This window comes from Pseudochaenichthys georgianus, chromosome 13 (assembly GCF_902827115.2).
Source record: "Pseudochaenichthys georgianus chromosome 13, fPseGeo1.2, whole genome shotgun sequence".
Classification (NCBI taxonomy): domain Eukaryota; kingdom Metazoa; phylum Chordata; class Actinopteri; order Perciformes; family Channichthyidae; genus Pseudochaenichthys; species Pseudochaenichthys georgianus.
The window spans coordinates 41630748-41654612 of NC_047515.1; the positions used below are offsets into that span (position 1 = coordinate 41630748).

The 23865-nt window shown below is 42.1% G+C and overlaps 1 protein-coding gene across 2 annotated transcripts in view; it reads left to right on the top strand.

Moving 5' to 3' along the window:
* pxylp1 (2-phosphoxylose phosphatase 1) overlaps positions 1-20468 on the top strand; it is a 51797-nt gene extending 31329 nt beyond the window's left edge. For both annotated transcript variants that reach the window (XM_034096798.2, XM_034096799.2), the window contains 3 exons: positions 1352-1478; positions 14962-15101; positions 17976-20468. In XM_034096798.2, the coding sequence (XP_033952689.1) occupies positions 1352-1478; positions 14962-15101; positions 17976-18991 (1283 nt within the window). In that variant the 3' untranslated portion in view covers positions 18992-20468. The remainder of the gene's footprint in view (positions 1-1351; positions 1479-14961; positions 15102-17975) is intronic.
* The last annotated feature ends 3397 nt before the right edge of the window (positions 20469-23865 follow it).

The following is a 23865-nucleotide window of genomic DNA, read 5'->3' on the forward strand; positions in this document are numbered from 1 at the left end:
TACCTACGGCGGATCCATTGTGTTTTAGATTAAGATAATACAATTATTGGAAATCAATCAGAAACAAGCAAACAATCTAGAAATGGTTATTTTACATGTGTCTATTGTCGTTAGATTGTTAAATCAACATTTCCCTTTGTAAGACGTGGCCCGCATTAACTCTCCTACCGTTGTTGGATCTCGTGAGGTCAGCTTTCCCTTCAATATGAACGATTTGACCGAGTAGAATTAAGTTTAACGTGAATCTTTATTTGTTTTATGTCCACTTGGGGGAAACATACATATTTGCACATTAAGCAGATAAAAGCAAACACTAGCATTTATTTGGAGGTGTGTTTCTGTAAATTATTTGAAATGTAGTTTAACTGTGTCTCGTGTTTGGCGATTGGCAGGTAGTGTACAGTGTTTTTACGAGAGCTTTAAAGGGGACCTATCATGCAAAATGCAATTTGTGATGTCTTTTATACATCAACATGTGTCCCCGTTGTGTCAGGGAACTGAAACCGATACGATGTAATATCTGAAATGTGGACCCACGGCCCAATCAGAAACGTTGCTATCAGAAACAACGCCCGACTATTTTGGACGTAATATGGTCGGTGTTTGCATTAGCATCGCTAACACTCAGAGCTAACCTGTGCTGGAGAGCATGTGTGTGAAGAAGCAGGAAGTAGAAAGGAACTCACCTTGTGGTGTAACCGGAGAGAGAGAAAGCCTTTGAGCTCCATGCTGTTTCAGATCCTTGATAATCCATGATACGGCGTTTCATCACGGCAGCATTTAGTTTAGACGGTAGCTGCCGGGTCCCGCATGAGCTCAGACCCTCCTCTTTTAAAGCTTTATCCCCAAATCAGCACTTTTGAAACAGGAAGTGGAATAGAGGGATATGAGGCGTGGCTAGAATGGGTGATCTGTTTGGTATTTTGAGCAAAACACTTCATAGACATGTTTATATTTGTATATATCTGAGAGCTGTGCTATTGCCTAAAAATAACAAGATAGGTGACCTTTAACACAGAAACATATTTGCCTGCTTTATCTCAAAATGACACCGATGCGGGTCGTAAAACCAAAACAATGAGCTGAAAGACACTCAAATCTTTCTGTGTGTGCCCTTTATCTATTATATCTCTAAGGGAAGAAGCTGCATACGTTATTTTCTTTCTTTTTCAAGTCTACATGTGTTCCTATTAAAACCAGCATTAAGCCGTTAAACAATCTACTTTGATGTCTATTCATTTAGAACAAAAAGCAACGATATCAGCTTCGGTGAATCCGTCACTGATACTACGATGACAGTTTCCTTTTCCTCTTGGGAAAGCGTGTATGCTGATGCGGGTTTCCTCCACAGGTCACAGTCCAGCCGACTACAAGCTGCTGTCGGTCCAGGTGATGATTCGCCATGGTGACCGTTACCCTCTCTACTACATCCCCAAAACCAAACGTCCCGCCATCGACTGCACCCTGTCCACCAGCAGGTACGCACTGAACACAACTCTATGCAATGGCACATACCTTCCTTCTCAAAGCCGTTTCTTCCTGTTGCCGTCCACACACAGGTCGTTGGTAAGAAGACACAGTGCAGGAGATTTACCAGTCGGACATGTTAGTTTCCAGGTCATTACATGTGTTACTGTTGCTTTTCCAGTTCTGCAAGAAAGTGCTGTTCTGTCCGGTGTTTACTCCCTCTCCTGTCACCTACCTCATGTATACACCTTGTGCATCTCATCAGCCCCACCCGTGTTCAGAATAACAATGCACAACATAGCGAAACGAAATAATACGACATATCAACAATAAACAGGATTGGCTCCTCCACTCGAGACTTGGCGGAAACTAGTTGATACTGTTTTGTCTTTAAGCCAGAAGTTCCTTTCATGTATCAGTCTTTTTCACTGGGGCACAGTTTTCTAGTATACATGCGCTGGAGGCAGTTGGGTACTAGGGATGGGAATTTGAAAGCAAATGTATATTCGAATATTGGACCCCCAAAAAAACGGTTAACCGATTAGCCGAAATGTACATATCCTATACAAAAAAATGTTGGAAGAATAAAAAAATAAAAAATTGTAATTAAAATAAATACATTTCCAAATAAGTATAGAAACCAAGTTGAATTTGTCAAATGTAGGCCTACAGCTTTCATGCTTAAAACATAACTTGTTTTTTAATGAAAGAGGGATCATACACGAACAACATGACGGGTTCGTGTAACGTAACCCGTGACAACAGAGATCAACAAACTGTAACAGGGCCTATGCACAGAATGCACCTATTCAATACTCACGCCCCGTCTACACACAGGCATGAAAAAAATCTTTCAAAGCAAAGGACATAAACGCGAGTGAAGTATAACCAGACGCTAGAGAGAGATCAGCACCTGCAGCTCTGCCCGCTGTGAGGGGCCGGTGAGCGGAGCAACACACACCTTTAGACCTGACACACTTAGCTATGGCACTGGCGTATACATTGAATTATTCCATTTGATCATATGTAATCAGCTTAGGCACCCCTCCCAAAAAATACCTGAATAATTTCGAATATTCGATTAATCGTTCCTCGTGATAAAAGGCATCCTAAATCCGTTGAAACTATTTTTTTTACAAACTACAACTAATAAGAAAATGTTGACATATGTGCAAGTTGTTGTGTTGGCTTCATGTGTTCATTGAGGATGAGTCCTTTAGTGAAGCAAAGCCTTCTTTGTTGCATCTCTGCTGAGCGGAAGAATATTCTTGCCATATTTTAATTTCTTACACTTTTTGGGACTTTCCATTGCATTGGATCGACATTGACCGTACGCACGTTATCATATAATGATATTAGATCAGATATCTATTAGATTATTGATGTATTCGTTTAGTCGGCAGGGACATTATTGAACACTTAAAACAGGAAATGTGCTAAGTGTAAATATGCCGGATTTAGCTTTGAGCTACTTTCCATCCGCATAAAACATTAAGAAAATGTAATTTACAAACATAGCACATACATGAAATGCAAGAAAAGTGCAAGAGTAAGAGTAGGCTACCCAAGTGTTTAGGTCATGGTAATACAATATAGCAGCATCGATACATACAGTGCAAGAGAAGATACCCCTGTACCCCCTGGCGCTGTTCAAAATGGCAGCACACTGCTCCTAACACTAGGATGGGTCAAATGCAGAGAAACAATTTCCCCACGGGGATTAATAAAGTATATCAAATCAAAAGTAGGGATGTCCCGATCACCTTTTTTTGCTCCCGATCCGATTCCGATCATTTGATTTTGACAATCTGCCGATACCGATTTTTCCCGATCCGATCTTTATGCAATGCATTAAGAGAACAAAAAGGTAACAGATAACGGCTGGTCATCCAACGCGATGAATTCAGCTATCTTGGCTGGTATTGTGTTGGCCTGTTCTCTGTTCTGGGGCCGTTTCTCTTTCCTTTTGAAAGTCTCTGAAAGTGTCGGTTGTTTCAGTGCCGTCACCCGAGTGGCCGCTGTGTACTCGCCGTGTTGTTGTTGGTGTTTGTTTCTCAGGTGGCGTATTAGATTGGTCGTGTTGAACGTAGCTCTGTTCTTTCCACCACGCGGAACCTCCGCCTTGCAAACATTGCATCTGGCTGTTACACTGCCTTCGCTTTCAATTTTATAATACTTCCAAACTCCCGACATTTTCTCTGTCCCGACTCCCGAGTCACCAGCTGAACGTAGCCTCTCGTTAGCTTACTGCTACTATCAGACACTGCGCCCACTCTGTTGCCAGCTTTGAGAGAAATAAGCAACCAGGTCTGAAACAAGCCCAAAAGAAGCAACACATACATGATGTTGTGTAATTTTAAACCAAAACTAAGTCCTCAGGATGACTTTAAGACGTGAACATGGTCATTTTTGTTTTGTAACATTAAATAAATTAAAAAAAATATATATAAAAAAAAAAAAAAAATCCCGATCCCCGATTTTTTGAAAATCAGGATCGGGACATCTCTAATCAAAAGTATTAAAGTGCATTATGTATCTCGTATGTTAGAGATTAAGAGTCTGGCTCAAAAACAGATCACATTTTAGACTAAAGATGTCGAACAACAGACAGTGAAAACAGCCATTTGCTACATTTGTTTTTGGTTGGCTGTAGAATACAGAGAATGGAAATGAGAGGGTTAACAAGGAAAATGTGTTTTCTGTGTGGAGTCTGAAGACACAGGCTTTGTTCCCACAGTTTCAATTAATCCAGGTCAGAGTTAAGGGCACCGGCAGGCGAGAGAGAGACACCGAACTCCACCAGCTTCTCATATCCTCCCAGAAAAACAGAAAATAAGAAGATACGCTCAGTGTGTTAAAAAAAGGTTTGAGGTATTAGTATTTGGAAGCTGTATTTGTTTTACATTTGAGATATCAGGATGTGTGTGTAGGCGTTGAACTGTCAGCAGCAGCGGGTGGGTTTGCTGAGCTGCATCTGTTCTGCTGTGCTTTGGTGCCGATGGATACACGCAGAGAAACACGATTACTCATGTGTGCGTGGGTCTGTTGCAGCAGAGTGTTATCTCGCTCGGTTTGAGCGACACACTCACTGAGGATGTCGCCGCTGCACGAAGTACGCACAGATACGAGATACACACAGGCTCAAATGAACTTTCGTATCTTCTGTATTTCATTATCCTGGTTCTCTCGGCTGCAGCCCTTTCTCTCTCCTAAACTGTTGGCAGTCTGTCTCTGCTCTCATTGGCTCCTCTTTCAAAAGGGCCAGATAAGAGTCCCTGATTGGAAGTTATTCAAAGCCAGCAAGCCTCTGAACTTCAGCTTCAAGACGAGTCTGACATTTATGCAAACTCGTCCTGTGGATTCACATGAACTAAGCCAACGAACCCACACACACACACACACACACACACACACACACACACACACACACACACACACACACACACACACACACACACACACACACACACACACACACACACACACACACACACACACACACACACACACACACACACACACTGCTGGAGTTTTTATCTTGGCCATATGGTCAATAAATCCCCCTTTTTTTTTTAGGGCAGTTTACCTGAGCTCAGATTTACCCAATCGCACATCAGCTCTGCACATCTGGACGCTGTAATCTGTAGAGCTGGCACAGTGACACACTGCGTATCTGCTACACACATTTGATTCCTATTAGATATTTTCAATACGCTTGATCTTTGAACGTTAGCTGAATGTAGGCCATCCAGCAGCACACAAGCCTCCTGTGATATCAGAGTCCACTTTATTATCAATATCTCTGTTTGTGTGACCGAAATGCTGTTTGCCACCGTCTCAAAGAGTACACTATTTACAAGTATGTACATGTGTATATATATATACTGTACATACACAAAATGAAGGATTCAAATCAAGGCAGTGTGGTCGATTGAAACAGATGAGTATATGACAACAGTACAAATATATAAGTAGTTCAATAACTATCTGTAGCAGCTAGTAGAATACAGTGTTTGGTGCTGTACTGTGTGTGTGTGTGCGTGCGTGCGTGCGTGCGTGTGTGTGTGTGTGTGTGTGTGTGTGTGTGTGTGTTGGGGGGGGTGTACAAATACAGGTCCATTGGGGGTAGGGGGGAGAGGTGGAGCTTGATTCGATTCCGAAATTGACAGGAATTGACTCTTGGCGCCACCTACACTTCCTCCCAACTACTGTAGTACTCGTGTGTGTGTGTGTGTGTGTGTGTGTGTGTGTGTGTGTGTGTGTGTGTGTGTGTGTGTGTGTGTGTGTGTGTGTGTGTGTGTGTGTGTGTGTGTGTGTGTGTGTGTGTGTGTGTGTGTGTGTGTGTGTGTGTGTGTGTGTGTGTGTGTGTGTGTGAGAAGTAGGGAGGTGCTGCACAAGCTATTTTCAGACTTCATTACATTACATTACATTTAGCTGAGGCTTTTATCCAAAGCGACTTACAATAAGTGCGTTCGACCAACAAAATACAACCTTGAAGAAAACAGAATCATAAAGTACATCAGGTTTCATAGAGCCAAACATTTCAAGTGCTACTGAACTGGCTTTAGATAAGCCAGTCCTTTATTAGTATATAAGTGCTTTGTTAATAGTTCTATTGCTCGAAGTGGAGTCGAAAGAGATGAGTTTTCAGTCTGCGCCGGAAGGTGTGTAAGCTTTCTGCTGTCCTGATGTCAATGGGGAGCTCATTCCACCATCTTGGAGCCAGGATAGCAAACCCACGTGTTTCTGCTGATGGGAACTTGGGTCCCCCTCGCAGCGAGGGTGCAGCGAGCCGTTTGGCTGATGCAGAGCGGAGAGCACGCGCTGGGGTGTACGGTTTAACCATGTCCTGGATGTAGGAAGGGCCAGATCCATTCGCAGCATGGTACGCAAGCACCAGTGACTTGAAGTGGATTCTAGCAGTTACCGGAAGCCAGTGGAGGGAGCGGAGGAGCGGAGTGGTGTGGGAACATTTAGGAAGGTTGAAGACCAGACGAGCCGCTGCATTCTGGGTGAGCTGCAGAGGTCGGATGGCACATGCAGGGAGACCAGCCAGGAGGGAGTTGCAGTAGTCTAGGCGTGAGGTGATGAGAGCCTGGACCAGAACCTGCGTGGCTCTCTGGGTCAGCTGGAGACGTATCTTCCTGATGTTGTAAAGCGTGTATCTGCAGCAGCGGGTTGCAGCAGCGATGTTTGCAGTGAAGGACAGGTTGTTATCTAGGATCACACCCAGATTCCTTGCAGTCTGGGTCGGGGAAACAACAGAGGTGCCGATGTTGATAGTCAGGTCAAGAGTGGGACAATCTTTTCCCGGAAGGAAAAGCAGTTCAGTCTTGTCAAGGTTGAGCTTGAGGTGATGAGCAGACATCCACTGAGAGATGTCAGCTAGACGAGCAGAGATGCGTGCGACGACCTGGGTCTCTGAGCGGGGAAAGGACCGGATTAATTGGGTGTCGTCAGCGTAGCAGTGGTATGAAAAACCATGCGGGCTAATGACTGATCCGAGCGAGTTTGTGTACAAGGAGAAGAGGAGGGGACCAAGAACAGAGCCCTGAGGGACCCCTGTAGTTAATTGACAAGGGTCGGGGTCAGACCCTCTCCAAGTAACCCTACTTCATAGTAGATTATGAGGTCATTTAGATCCATAACACGATATAAACACGTTGTTGTGGTCGCTGTCCTTCATAAAAACGAGTGGAAAACACAAATATGGCATGTGTGTTTCCCTCATGTATTCATTTCAGGAATATTTTGAGTCTGTTTAGAAAAGGGAAGCTTTGGTAGAAGTATAAAAGTAATGCTTCATATACGTCATTATTTATTAGTTTCAATTGTTCATCATTGCATTTTTTAAATGGAATACATGAGCTTGTTCATCTCAGCTAAGCATAAACATTTTATTGCTATTATTTAGTTTATTTGCTTCACATTTTGGGCACATTTTCTGTGGGCATGTCAGCATTCTGGCGCTAATGAAATGAGACTAGATATCATCTTTTGGATGTCTAAATGTCGTGTAAGGGTTAGCCATTTCCTGCTGATACTATTTTAACGTGTTTACATCAATAATCAAATCTACTGTTGCTTTATCAAATTAGAGTTATTGATCTATTTTATTTTATATGTCAAAGCACAGCTGACGAATATTTTCCATAAAAGAGTTCTGCAAACATCCCTGAGTGTAGTTTCACCAAACCCCTGTTCTGAATCAAGGTTGTTGTCACACTGAGGCTGAATGGGTGTATTTGTGGTTTGGATGTGCTGCTTTTGCAGAGAAATAGAATATTACAAGCTTACTAAATATTTCTGTGGTTTCTCTTTCCGTTTGAATGTAGGCAGTTCTGTTTTTATCTACACCAGCCTTTTACTGGGTAGTACTGAACTTGCATATGCCCAGGGCTGGATCCTGTGTGTGTGTGTGTGTGTGTGTGTGTGTGTGTGTGTGTGTGTGTGTGTGTGTGTGTGTGTGTGTGTGTGTGTGTGTGTGTGTGTGTGTGTGTGTGTGTGTGTGTGTGTGTGTGTGTGTGTGTGTGTGTGTGTGTGTGTGTGTGTGTGTGTGTGTGTGTGTGTGTGTGTGTGTGCTGGCACCAGCTTGCAGACCCACTGTCTCCGTCTGCGGTTAACTGAGCTCTCTTCAACATCTCTCTCTCTCTCTCTCTCTCTCTCTCTCTCTCTCTCTCTCTCTCTCTCTCTCTCTCGTTTCTCTTCATCCTCTAGCAGCACCGTCTTTGTCAGTTCTTTTTTGTCTCTCTGCACCCCATTTACTTCCATTTAAGTCTGGCACTCTCCAGTGTTTAGACCACATCATCTCATATCCTCTCCTGTTTATTCCTCCCCTCACTTCACCCTTCTTTTCATCCTTGTTCCTCCCTCATCACTAAGCTCTCTCCCCGTCCTATCCAGTGGTAATAATCCCCGCTTAATGTAATTGGGCTCTGTAATCTTTGGTTAGCAACAATCATCCTAATAGTCAGCCGGGCTTTTTGTCCACACGAGTGTCCCCGTCCGCTGACGTCTAGCTTCTCGATGTGGCCAATTAAATCTGGATTTCCCCAAACTCCCCTCCGCAAACGTATCTGCTGACAGCAGAGCAGAATGCAGCACTGGCTGGCACAGAATCTCCCTCATTTCACCGCTCGTGTGCCTGGTGGTCAGGCTTTAGGAGTCATTTTAACATGTAACGGGATTACTAGTATCTTTTTAAAGAATGGAGACTTCTTACAGGATTACAATGCTACGATAGATTTGATAGAGGACATATTACACTCCTATTCAGGTTCATATCAGTATGTAGTGTCTCTACTTTAAAGAGTCCTCTCCTGCTGATGTTCAGGTGTATATCAGTATGTAGTGTCTCTACTTTAAAGAGTCCTCTCCTGCTGATGTTCAGGTGTATATCAGTATGTAGTGTCTCTACTTTAAAGAGTCCTCTCCCGCTGATGTTCAGGTGTATATCAGTATTTAGTGTCTCTACTTTAAAGAGTCCTCTCCTGCTGATGTTCAGGTGTATATCAGTATGTAGTGTCTCTACTTTAAAGAGTCCTCTCCCGCTGATGTTCAGGTGTATATCAGTATGTAGTGTCTCTACTTTAAAGAGTCCTCTCCTGCTGATGTTCAGGTGTATATCAGTATGTAGTGTCTCTACTTTAAAGAGTCCTCTCCCGCTGATGTTCAGGTGTATATCAGTATGTAGTGTCTCTACTTTAAAGAGTCCTCTCCTGCTGATATTCAGGTGTATATCAGTATGCAGTGTCTCTACTTTAAAGAGTCCTCCTGTTGATGTTCAGGTGTATATCAGTATGTAGTGTCTCTACTTTAAAGAGTCCTCTCCTGCTGATGTTCAGGTGTATATCGGTATGTAGTGTCTCTACTTTAAAGAGTCCTCTCCTGCTGATGTGCAGGTGTATATCAGTATGTAGTGTCTCTACTTTAAAGAGTCCTCTCCTGCTGATGTTCAGGTGTATATCAGTATGTAGTGTCTCTACTTTAAAGAGTCCTCTCCTGCTGATGTTCAGGTGTATATCAGTATGTAGTGTCTCTACTTTAAAGAGTCCTCTCTTGCTGATGTTCAGGTGTATATCAGTGTCTCTACTTTAAAGAGTCCTCTCCTGCTGATGTTCAGGTCTATATCAGTATGTAGTGTCTCTACCTTAAAGAATCCTCTCCTGCTGATGTTCATGTGTATATCAGTATGTAGTGTCTCTACTTTAAAGAGTCCTCTCCTGCTGATGTTCAGGTGTATATTAGTATGTAGTGTCTCTACTTTAAAGAGTCATCTCCTGCTGATGTTCAGGTCTATATCAGTATGTAGTGTCTCTACTTTAAAGAGTCCTCTCCTGCTGATGTTCAGGTGTATATCAGTGTCTCTACTTTAAAGAGTCCTCTCCTGCTGATGTTCAGGTGTATATCAGTATGTAGTGTCTCTACTTTAAAGAGTCCTCTCCTGCTGATGTTCAGGTGTATATCAGTGTCTCTACTTTAAAGAGTCCTCTCCTGCTGATGTTCAGGTGTATATCAGTGTCTCTACTTTAAAGAGTCCTCTCCTGCTGATGTTCAGGTGTATATCAGTATGTAGTGTCTCTACTTTAAAGAGTCATCTCCTGCTGATGTTCAGGTCTATATCAGTATGTAGTGTCTCTACTTTAAAGAATCCTCTCCTGCTGATGTTCATGTGTATATCAGTATGTAGTGTCTGTACTTTAAAGAGTCCTCTCCTGCTGATGTTCAGGTGTATATCAGTATGTAGTGTCTCTACTTTAAAGAGTCCTCTCCTGCTGATGTTCAGGTGCATATCAGTATGTAGTGTCTCTACTTTAAAGAGTCCTCTCCTGCTGATGTTCAGGTGTATATCAGTATGTAGTGTCTCTACTTTAAAGAGTCCTCTCCTGCTGATGTTCAGGTGTATATCAGTGTCAAGTCCTTCAGGTTTTTGGCCTGTTTCAGTGATTTAGCCTGACTTCATAGGCTAGAGGGCAACAGAGGACGCTTTGGACAACTCAAATTTGTTCTTTTTGTCTTTATTTAATGAAGACAGCTCCAAGAATTCATCAGGTTGAAAACCTTCAAACACAAAGTACAAACAAAAGTTAGCTCACATGCTACACAAATTACAAACATTTTGCAGGTCTCACTGCATTCTCAATAATAACAATAATAGCACCACAAACTATGTTTTAATTAAAAAGGATAAATTGTTACTTTAAAAACCACATCATTAATGTAAATGAATTAATAAGAGTGTTTATCTCCACTTGGAAACAAGCACCAGAGAAAACCTCATCTGAACACCTGCGCTGTCTAAATTACACAGAAATCACTGGAGCACAGGCAGACCGCGCTACGTAAAACCACAGCTGATTGCGCAACAGCACTCTCGCAAAGTGCGACAACAGATCAAGTAAATAAATGCAATAAACATACCAACGGCGTCTCCGGAGCCTCACACACACCGTCGCCTGGTTCTCTCTCCGTGGCTTTGAGAACAAGAGACCGGCCATCACAAATTACACCCCTTTTTGTAGCCGTGTTGCCGGAAGCGGCATTCATATTTTCCCTACAGCTCGCTTCTGAAAAGTAGCCCACGTTATCAAAAATAAACAAATACCCTCTCCTGGTATTGAACAATACTATAATAATAATAATAATAATAATAATCTAAATGAAAACACATAATTATTTGTTAGTCCGTTTTTCACAGATATAATTACATATAGCCCTATTGACTTTCGTCTCGACAATCAGTATGTACTGTAGTGTCTCTACTTTAAAGAGTCCTCTCCTGCTGATGTTCAGGTGTATATCAGTATGTAGCGTCTCTACTTTAAAGAGTCCTCTCCTGCTGATGTTCAGGTGTATATCAGTATGTAGTGTCTCTACTTTAAAGAGTCCTCTCCAGCTGATGTTCAGCTTTATATCAGTATGTAGTGTCTGTACTTTAAAGAGTCCTCTCCTGCTGATGTTCAGGTGTATATCAGTATGTGGTGTCTCTACTTTAAAGAGTCCTCTCCTGCTGATGTTCAGGTGTATATCAGTATGTAGTGTCTCTACTTTAAAGAGTCCTCTCCTGCTGATGTTCAGGTGTATATCAGTATGTAGTGTCTCTACTTTAAAGAGTCCTCTCCTGCTGATGTTCAGGTGTATATCAGTATGTAGTGTCTCTACTTTAAAGAGTCCTCTCCTGCTGATGTTCAGGTGTATATCAGTATGTAGTGTCTCTACTTTAAAGAGTCCTCTCCTGCTGATGTTCAGGTGTATATCAGTATGTAGTGTCTCTACTTGAAAGAGTCCTCTCCTGCTGATGTTCAGGTGTATATCAGTATGTAGTGTCTCTACTTTAAAGAGTCCTCTCCTGCTGATGTTCAGGTGTATATCAGTATGTAGTGTCTCTACTTTAAAGAGTCCTCTCCTGCTGATGTTCAGGTGTATATCAGTATGTAGTGTCTCTACTTTAAAGAGTCCTCTCCTGCTGATGTTCAGGTGTATATCAGTATGTAGTGTCTCTACTTTAAAGAGTCCTCTCCTGCTGATGTTCAGGTGTATATCAGTATGTAGTGGCTCTACTTTAAAGAGTCCTCTCCTGCTGATGTTCAGGTGTATATTAGTATGTAGTGTCTCTACTTTAAAGAGTCCTCTCCTGCTGATGTTCAGGTGTATATCAGTATGTAGTGTCTCTACTTTAAAGAGTCCTCTCCTGCTGATGTTCAGGTGTATATCAGTATGTAGTGTCTCTACTTTAAAGAGTCCTCTCCTGCTGATGTTCAGGTGTATATCAGTATGTAGTGTCTCTACTTTAAAGAGTCCTCTCCTGCTGATGTTCAGGTGTATATCAGTATGTAGTGGCTCTACTTTAAAGAGTCCTCTCCTGCTGATGTTCAGGTGTATATTAGTATGTAGTGTCTCTACTTTAAAGAGTCCTCTCCTGCTGATGTTCAGGTGTATATCAGTATGTAGTGTCTCTACTTTAAAGAGTCCTCTCCTGCTGATGTTCAGGTGTATATCAGTATGTAGTGTCTCCATGCTTTAATGTTCAAAAATCTCTTTATGTTTCTCATACTGTCTGTGCTGCAGCACCTCTTTTCACCCTCTGTCTGAAATCAGACCATTGACTCAAACCTATTTAACACACTTCAGGACATGGCACATGCGCTCACATCCTCAATCATCCTGGCTTCTAGTTCAAAGAGTGCTTTGTTAGTTATTCAGTAAATGTTATTCTCTTGCGTTTAATAGCGTTGCATTTGATGTTGAGGTAATCCAAAAGTAACAGAAAGTAATCAGGTTACACGACTGGAGACACTTAGATTAGGTTTCTGATTACATTTCTTTACCGGTACAGAATAATTGTAATGGATTACATACAGGTAACTCCCAGCCCTGCTAGCGTTGCATGTATTACAGTTCAAGTGATATATGGCTCACAGAGAAGCGAGTAGATTGTGACAACTGCTGCTGATGCAACGTGACAAGAAGATAACAATGCGCTCAAAACAACAACAACATGTAGGCTAGTGTCGAAACGGATCTGAAACCAGAGTTTTGATTTGAACAGAACGAGGAACTGCAGGTGAAGAATGGCTGTCCTAGTAGCTGGAGAGTAGATACATGTTCACTGCGTTTCAAAAAAGAAAACGGATTAAGGGTAAAGACAGAAGGTTGGTTTTTTATGCGCTGTCCCTGAACCAGTGATCACTATGGAAACTGTGTGTGTGTGTGTGTGTGTTCTAGCATTACTATACTTGTGGGGACCTAAATCTGTTTACATAGTCACGTGTGGGGACTCGCCTCCCTTATGGGGACAAATTGGAGGTCCCCATAATCATTAATTTTAGGGTGAAGACTTGGTTAAGGTTAGGATAAGTCTCCAGGAAATGCATGTAAGTCAATGTAATGTCCCCTGAAGTGATGTATACATGGTGTGTGTGTGTGTGTGTGTGTGTGTGTGTGTGTGTGTGTGTGTGTGTGTGTGTGTGTGTGTGTGTGTGTGTGTGTGTGTGTGTGTGTGTGTGTGCGTGCGTGCGTGCGTGCGTGCGTGCGTGCGTGCGTGCGTGCGTGCGTGCGTGCGTGCGTGCGTGCGTGCGTGCGTGCGTGCGTGCGTGCGTGCGTGCGTGCGTGCGTGCGTGCGTGCGTGCCTTTAATCTGAGCTGCACAGTTGAGCTGCAGCTCCCACAGATTTGATATATTAAAGTGTAATCTTCAATCATCTCTAATCTATCAGATCACCGATTGCTCCTCTGGCTGCCGTGTGTGTGTGTGTGTGTGTGTGTCCGTGTGTGTGAACGTGAGTGTCCACCCCCCAAATAAACACATTTCACTTTCATCTTTTTATATCTCTGACCATTTCCCACATCCCCTCCCACACACGTTGAAATGGGCTGGAGTGCAGCAGTGTTAGAGCGACACCTGCTGGTAGATGAAGGAAGTGGCACCGAAAGGGAGGAGATACTGAACATGAGAAAGCAATCACTATAAGATTTACTGAGTACTTGTTAAGAGGGAAATTACACGGAAATCACTATTTAATTGTCTATAGACCGAGTTGACGAGAGTATGCTTATGGATTATTAGTATTTTGTCTGAAAGCTATTTCAACCTGAAGACATTTAGTTTTCACTGAAGGTCAACGGAGAACATTTTCAGGCAACCTCCGATATTGACGGGAGCAATCTAAAAGCTATTTAAAATGACCATAAATAACATTTATAAACCCAAAGTAGCACAAATCTTAACCATGTTTTTGTGATGAAGGCAGGTGTATTTGGAAACCTCAGTAAGAGCTTTTAAATATAAGAGTACACTGAAGCAGCTTAATGAAGTGTAGCCATTGTTAATTTCATTGCTCACGTGCACACTGTTCCTACCGTCACATGTTAAACTGTCAGCTCGGCTTATTTCCTAAACATGAGGGAAGGCGTGTAGGCGATTCATAAAAAAGGCACTTGCAAACCAAACGTGTTACTTTAAAGTATATTTTTCAAGGGGGATGACTCGATACAAATGGTATAGTAAAAGTCCCATGATAGTATTTTACAGCAAGATTATTTTCTAGATTGAACTTCTGCCAATAAGGCAGCTGCTCAGAGGTCAGGAACACAAGCTGTGGTTTCAACAGGAAGCTCCGTCGAGTCTGTGAGAAACTGTGTGACTGGATCTTCTTTAAATTAAGAGAGAAAGTCCAGTGTGAATGTCTGCCTGTGCATTACTTTATAATACTGTATGGGTTGAAGCAGGCTTTTACCATTAGAACACCGTAGAACTATTAGTGGCACCATGTTTGTTTTAAAGGTCCCCTATTATACATGTTGATGTAGAAGAGACATGAAGAAGAGGGGACACATGTTGATGTAGAAGAGACATGGAGAAGAGGTGACCTTTAATACTTCAACAAGAAACACGGCCCTAACAGCAGAATTGAGAAACCTCTATAAGCCATGAGTCTGTATTTTTACAAGTCTGTCTCTTAACATTATCCTCCCCCCCCCCCCCCCCCCCCCACAGGAAGCCGTCCCACCCCCTGCTGAACTCCTTCATCCGTCACATGGGTCAGGGGGCCCAGGGCCACTGGGAGTCTCCGCTGGGCTCCGTCCCCCGCCTGCCCAACCACAGCGCCTGTGAGATGGGAGAACTCACGCAGACAGGTGGGCTGGAGAGCTGCACACACACACCGTACGCTGACCAGGTTGCATTGCATTCGCCTGTAATCCGTTCATGGTACGCACAACTTAATGTATAACGATTAATTACAAAACATGTCTCTATGAACACACCGTGCCCGGAAAGGAGCCGGGAGAAGAAAATAATCTTATGTTACCTGCCCCAAAATAAATAGAAATAGATGGTCTGTCTTTCACAGCCAATCATAGCAGTATCATAGGAAACACAAAAACAGACTTAGTTCCCACTTGGCAGTTAACGGAAAGAAACCAAACATCACATGTACAAGGAACACACCTTCATCTGAGTCCTACTGATGTATGAGTATGAGAGTATTAATAGTTAAACATTACATCCATATATTTGCTCCTTTTTTTCAGGGTTCTGACGGTCCTTACAAACCTGGAAAAGTCATGGAAATGTAACTAAAGTGAAATATAATTTATATTTTATCAAATCGCCGAAATAGTAATGCTATAACGATAATAAATAATGTATCGTAGGGCCGCTCGATTATGGCAAAAATCATAATCACGATTATTTTGGTCAATAATTGATATCACGATTATTAAATACGATTATTCATTGACTTTGAAAACATCCATTTATTGAACTTCAAAACAAATAATAATTTGAACAGTATCTTTTTCACTGATTCAACTGAAAAACCAATACGAAAATAAATGATATATTTAAATAAATAATATCAAAATAATAAATACCGATAAACAAGTTCAACAAATATTTTGGAGCGCATTTCCACAAGCTACTAAACATATATAAATAAAAAATAAATTAGACACAAATAAATGAGATCAAATATGTTTTTCGATTATGTTGTTTTTTAAATTGTGGCAGGCCAAAATCGTAATTGCGATTAAAATACGATTAATTGCACAGCCCTACTGTATCGTATCGTAATGAAACGTAAAATGGCATTTAACTATCGAGGTGTTTTGCTGGTATGAATACATTTTTTTCTATCCAAGATTATTTCAGGACTAAAATCTTGTTTTTAAGATTTATTGAAAAAACTTTAATAGAATCTCGAAAAAAAGGGCAATTCTGAAAATGAATCTACAAGTCAGTAATAATAAACATTAGAGCCTCCCTCTTGACACAGTTTGTTAACAAGCATTCACACTGTGCAAATATCAAATCAAACCTTCATCTTGTTTACTTTTTTCCCAGGTGTGGTTCAGCAAATTCATTTTTTTGTAGATTAACTAAAGGGGACCTATCATGCAAAATGCACTTTGTGATGTCTTCTCTACATCAACATGTGTCCCCGGTGTGTCGGGGAACTCACGCAGCGTCAGAAAATAAAACTCTCTCTCTTTTCCTCCGTACCCAAATCTCTAAAAACGGGGAACAACGGAGCTGATCCAGATTTGCGTCCGATATGACGTAATATCTGAAATGTGGACCCACGGCCCAATCAGAAACGTCGCTATCAGAAACAATGCCCGACTGTTCTGGACGTAATATGGTCGGTGTTTACATTAGCATGCTAACACTCAGAGCTAACCTGTGCTGGAGAGCATGTGTGTGAGAAGAAGCAGGAAGTAAAAAGGAACTCACCTTGTGGTGTAACCGGGAGAGAGAAAGCCTTTGAGCTCCATGCTGTTTCAGATCCTTGATGATCCATGATATGGCGTTTCATCACGGCAGCATTTAGTTTAGACGGTAGCTGCCGGGTCCCGCATGAGCTCAGACCCCTCCTCTTTAAAGCTTTATCCCCAAATCAGCACTTTTGAAACAGGAAGTGAAATAGAGGGATATGAGGCGTGGCTGGAATGATCTGTTTGGTATTTTGAGCAAAACACTTTTTTGGTATTTTTAACGCGTTAATAACGTGTTAACGCAAAAAAAAATTAACGCCACTAATTATTTTAACGCGATTAACGCATGTGTATTTTTTTTCCTCGGCCGCCCCATAGTTTCAGAGCGCATCGAGTTTAAAATACCATCTGCTGACAGCCCCGCTCCTGCCGCCCGCTTGTGGCAGACCACACTTCCACGCTCACCGGCACCGACTGGCCATCGGGAGGACCGGGAGGGTGTGTGTATGTGTGGCCTGAGCGAGCGAGAGAGAGACCTTACGTGTATTGTTGTTGTTGTTAGCATCTGGTGCTAGCTAGCTGCGCTAACGGATATAAGGAGCTGTTTAAATGAAAACAGAGGAGCGACATTTCGCCACAACTGCGCCGAGCACTTGACTTGATGCAGGAAGCAGACAGCGGGACATTGTAGGAGAAGTCAGCACACTCATGATTGCACCAACATGATTGCAGCGTCCAGGCAGCTCCCGTTCGAGCATATGCCTTGAGTTGCACATAGCTCCAACGATCCAACACACACACACACACACGCACACACACACACACACACACCCCCCATTTGTATTGTATGAGAGGTTCCAGGTTGTTGTGTTTAATATTCATGAGAATATTTGTCATTGTTCAAATGATAATAAACATTAGCATAAAGCATATTTGTCCACTGATATGTTGATAAGAGTATTAAAAACTTGAAAAATATTCCTCTAAGGTACATTTAGAACAGATAAAAAATGTGCGATTAATTTGCGATTAATCGCGATTAAATATTTTAATCGACTGACAGCCCTAATTTTTACATATCTGAGAGACCTGTGCCTAAACATAGCCTGATAGGTGACCTTTAACTAAATTAGGAAAAACTTCAATAGAAACGTTGGATGAAAAGAAAAAAGACATTCAGTATAGCCCAGATTTTCTTCTGACCAATGTAGTAACAAACAATTCTGCAAATGAACCTACAAGTAATTACCAGTTAACATTAGAGCAACATCAATTAACTCTTGTTTAATCCCCCAGGTGTGGTTCAGCACCTGCGCAACGGGCAGCTCCTCCACAAAGCCTACAGGCGGCACCGCTTCCCCCCCGCAGACTGGACGCCCCGCCAGGTGTGGCTGGAGACCACGGGTAAGAGCCGCACCCTGCAGAGCGGACTAGCCTTCCTCTACGGCCTGCTGCCGGACTTCGATTGGACGAAACTGACCGTCCGTCACCAGTGGAGCACGTTGTTCTGCGGCTCGGCGTGCGACTGCCCCGCCAGAAACCGACACCTGGAGGAGGAGCAGAGGAGACAGTACCGCCTCAGGGTGAGCGACACCCAGCTGGAGAGGACGTACGCTGACATGGCGCGCACCTTAGGTCTTCTAACGCGACAGCTGAGGGCCGCAAACCCCATCGACTCCCTGCTGTGCCACCTGTGCCACGGCATCTCTTTCCCATGTGCGCCTACGGGAGACGGCACATACGGATGCCTCACCATGGCTCAGTTTGCCGTCATTCGTCGGCAGCAGCTAGACGATGAGGTGGATCGGAGACGAGTGGGGCTGTATCATAAATACGCCATTTTGGCCATGTACCCCTACCTCAATCGAACTGCCACAAAGATGGAGCGTGTCGCCAAGGACAACGAGGCGGGCAGAGCGCGGCGGGCAGGAGGCGAGGAGGTCTTCTCGCTGTCTTCAGCCCACGATGTTACCGTGGCGCCGCTGCTCAGCGCTTTGGGGCTCGAGGAGGCGCGATTCCCACGTTTTGCTGCTCGATTAGTCTTTGAACTGTGGAAGAGTCCTCCGGCCACGCAAGGACCACAGAAGAAGAAAGGCGACAAGTCGAAGGTGACAGACGGAGAAGTGTTCATCAGGGTGCTTTACAACGGCGAGGACGTGACGTATCACACATCCTTCTGTCGCTCACACGTCACAAACGCCAACCAGCCGCTCTGCCCTCTGAAGAACTTCCTGTCTTTTGTCAGGAGGGACATGTTCAGCGTGGTCAACGCCACGTCCTACCAGGAGGCGTGCTACAAGCGCCCCGGTTGATGGAGCGGAGGGTGAAGATTGTTTCACTTTCTTGCGTTTCGTTTTCCACTTTTGAAGACGGTGCACTTTTATGCTGCTCATACACTTCCTACATCTTTTTAAATGTATATAGCGGTACATTCCTGAGCGCACACACACACACACACACACACACACACACACACACACACACACACACACACACACACACACACACACACACACACACACACACACACACACACACACACACACACACACACACACACACACACAGTACTGTACATCACGTCTTTGTAAGATCGGTATCTATTTTGGTCTGTTTTCCTAAGCGTCTTCGTAAGAGTCATTCGAGGGAAGGTGTATGGCACGTCGCCACTTTATTCCTATATTCCATATTACCATGGCATTCCAGTATTTCCCAAATGCTTGCAATAAAAAGGAATATTGAAACGGGAAATAATATGCTGAAATAATGATTCACGAGTAATATTTTGAGTACAATAAATCTTTTCAATGAAAATTACACTTTGGGCTAGTTACGGCCACACTACTCAATACGACTCATTTGTATTAGCATTCATTTTAATATTTATTCATTCTCTGTTTAATGATGAGGGGTATTTCTATACTTGGACACGTTGCTGTAGGTGATTTTTGTTTTCTTACATGTATTTACAACTGCAGAACTGAATCTGCATTCATATCAACTGGTGATTTAACAGATCCACTTTTTTTATTTTGCTTGTAGTAAACTGAATCAAATAAAGGTTCGTTCTGCGCAGAGATGTTCAAATCAATTGCTGAAAAGTGGTTTCCTGGATCCTGGTGGTATGTTGGAATCAGGTGGGAAGTATTAAAGGGGACCTATCGTGCAAAATGACCTTTTTGATGTCTTTTATTCATAAATATGTGTCCGGGTGTGTCGGGGAACTCACGCAGCGTCAGAAAATAAAACCCTCTCTCTTTTCCTCCGTACACATCTTTTAAAAACGGGGACAATGACCGGATACAGATTTGCTGCCGATATGACGTAATTTCGGATGGTGGACCCACAGAGAGTTGCTATCAGAAACAATGCCTGACGTGTTTTGGACGTGATCTCGTCTTTGTTTACATTACAGTAGCATCGCTAACACTCAGAGCTAACCTGTACTGTGTAGAGCAGGGGTGTCAAACTCAAGGCCCGGGGGCCAAATCCGGCCCGCGAATTCATTTTATGTGGCCCCGCAAGAGCTTGCAAAGAATATAATAAGTTTATTATACCGGTTACATGCCGCTTTACAGAAGCAGGTTGCCCATAAACTACATGTCCCACAATGCATCTCGTTTTGTGACATGCGCACTGAAGAGACCTGGACTTCTGCTTTCAGACGTAGTTAATTACTAAGTTATTATCCTATCCGATAATAATCCAATTCAGAGGCAATAATGTAATATATTATTTTATATTTATATTATATATTTATATCGTTACAACCGGCCCTTTGAGTGCAACCTTTATGCGAATGTGGCCCGTGATGAAATTGAGTTTGACACCCCTGGTGTAGAGCATGTGTTTAAAAAGCAGGAAATAAAAAGGAACTCGCAAGAGAAAAAGCATTTGAGCTCCATACTGTTTCAGAGATAATCTTTTGATGTGGTTTAGAACAGCAGAATTTAACTTTATCTCCGGTAGAATTCTGATCAGGCATTAGCTCCGCCTCCTCTCTCTTTTTTTTTTTTTAAAGCTAAGGACCCAAAATCCTCGTTTCTCTAACAGCTGCAACAGAGGGATAAGAGGGATTTCTAAAATGCATGATCTGTTTGTATTTTGAGAAAAACACACAGACATGTTTGTATATATTTATATATATATGAGACCCATAATATATGCCTTAAAATAGCTTGCTAGGTGCACTTTAAGTACATTTACTCAAGTACAATTTTGAGGTATACTTTCATTTTATGCTACTTTGTAGCTACTTCTACTCAACTACAGTTCAGAGGTAAATTGTGTACTTTAACTCCACTACATGTATTTAATACCTCTAGTTACTTCACAGATCTGGATGAATGATGTGAAATATAACCAAGTGTTGAATCAGACTTTAGTTCCACCTGGAGTAAATCCACCAGCTACCCTGCAGTCTACAAAGTACTTCAAACTAGCTGCACCTTCACCAGCTTTGAGAACACTTTCATGATCAATCATTATAAAACATATCATATATATTATTCTGAGATGGACCAATCTGCACAACGTCTACTTTTACTGTCTTTCACTATATTTTGATGAGAATACTTTTCTACTTTCACTTGAGGAACATTTTGAATGCAGGACTTTTACTGTAACAGAGTATTCCTACACTCTGGTACTTCTCCTTTTACTCAACTACAAGATCTGAGTACTTCTACTTTTACTCAAGTACAAGATCCAAGTACTTCTACTTTTACTCAAGTACAAGATCTGAGTACTTCTACTTTTACTCAAGTACAAGATGCAAGTACTTCTACTTTTACTCAAGTACAAGATCTGAGTACTTCTACTTTTACTGAAGTACAAGATGCAAGTACTTCTACTTTTACTCAAGTACAAGATCTGAGTACTTCTACTTTTACTCAAGTACAAGATGCAAGTACTTCTGCTTTTACTCAAGTACAAGATGCAAGTACTTCTGCTTTTACTCAAGTACACGATCAGAGTACTTCTACTTTTACTCAAGTACAATATCTGAGTACTTCTACTTTTACTCAAGTACAAGATCCGAGTACTTCTACTTTTACTCAAGTACAAGATCTGAGTACTTCTACTTTTACTCAAGTACAAGATCTGAGTACTTCTACTTTTACTCAAGTACAAGATGCAAGTACTTCTACTTTTACTCAAGTACAAGATCTGAGTACTTCTACTTTTACTCAAGTACAAGATGCAAGTACTTCTACTTTTACTCAAGTACAAGATCTGAGTACTTCTACTTTTACTCAAGTACAAGATGCAAGTACTTCTGCTTTTACTCAAGTACACGATCAGAGTACTTCTACTTTTACTCAAGTACAATATCTGAGTACTTCTACTTTCACTCAAGTACAAGATGCAAGTACTTCTACTTTTACTCAAGTACAAGATCTGAGTACTTCTACTTTTACTCAAGTACAAGATCCAAGTACTTCTACTTTTACTCAAGTACAAGATCTGAGTACTTCTACTTTTACTCAAGTACAAGATGCAAGTACTTCTACTTTTACTCAAGTACAAGATCTGAGTACTTCTACTTTTACTGAAGTACAAGATGCAAGTACTTCTACTTTTACTCAAGTACAAGATCTGAGTACTTCTACTTTTACTCAAGTACAAGATGCAAGTACTTCTGCTTTTACTCAAGTACACGATCAGAGTACTTCTACTTTTACTCAAGTACAATATCTGAGTACTTCTACTTTCACTCAAGTACAAGATGCAAGTACTTCTACTTTTACTCAAGTACAAGATCTGAGTACTTCTACTTTTACTCAAGTACAAGATCAGAGTACTTCTACTTTTACTCAAGTACAAGATGCAAGTACTTCTACTTTACTCAAGTACAAGATCAAGTACTTCTACTTTTACTCAAGTACAAGATCTGAGTACTTCTACTTTTACTCAAGTACAAGATGCAAGTACTTCTACTTTTACTCAAGTACAAGATCTGAGTACTTCTACTTGTACTCAAGTACAAGATCTGAGTACTTCTACTTTTACTCAAGTACAAGATCTGAGTACTTCTACTTTTACTGAAGTACAAGATGCAAGTACTTCTACTTTTACTCAGTACAAGATCTGAGTACTTCTACTTTTACTCAAGTACAAGATGCAAGTACTTCTACTTTTACTCAAGTACACGATCAGAGTACTTCTACTTTTACTCAAGTACAAGATGCAAGTACTTCTACTTTTACTCAAGTACACGATCAGAGTACTTTTACTCAAGTACAATATCTGAGTACTTCTACTTTCACTCAAGTACAACATCCAAGTACTTCTACTCTAAACTACAGCTTCATGACTGATGGTTCTTCTAAATTGCAGTCTCTTACACTCGTCTACCACTAGATGGCAGATTAGCTCCACAAACCTCATCCAACTCATCTGCTGCCATCAGTTATCCACTCTGTCAACAGCACAGCACACAGACGATACATGTAGATAAATGTTAAAATGTTGTGTGCCCCCCCCCCCCCCCCCCCCACCCCCCCAGAAGTCATGTGTCATCATCAATAGGGACATAATACAACGCTGACAAGATATCCATTCCTCTCTGGAACCAGGAGAGTATCGACTGGGAACATGCAATAACAGAAGCGAGGTGGGTAAATTACATTTGGATGTTATATTTGTCCTGGCAGTAGACGGTGAATACATTGTTACACAATGCTGTAGACGGATCACAAATATCATCTGCTGGAGCAAGAGGTTTTATTGTGTGACTCTGAAGAGTTCAAACTCGGAGCTGATAATCTCCTCCGGTGACCGAAGCTTGAATGTACATTTTTATAAATGTACTTAATTTAGTTGTGACTAAAATCATCTCGGTGTGAAAACATTTGAGAAATCCCATTTCATCCTGACGCTGAGTCACTCCCTGAACTTCGCTTCACATCTCAATCCCAAAGTTGGAGTCTGAGCGCTTAAGTCGATGCTAATTTATTCCCAAACTTCCCCCGGTCCACTTCCCCGTGTTATGCCGTGACGTCAGGGTTAACGACGGGAGCTAACCTTCCCCACTCAACCCTAGCTCCCAACTCCTGTCCTGCCCTTTCCCACTTTCATCTGACCGCAACTAGCTCAATCTTTGATGTTGTTACACTGCCTCTGGCTTTGGCTTACACACCGGCGTCTCAGAGTGTGTGTGTGTGTTGTTGGGAGGGATGATTGG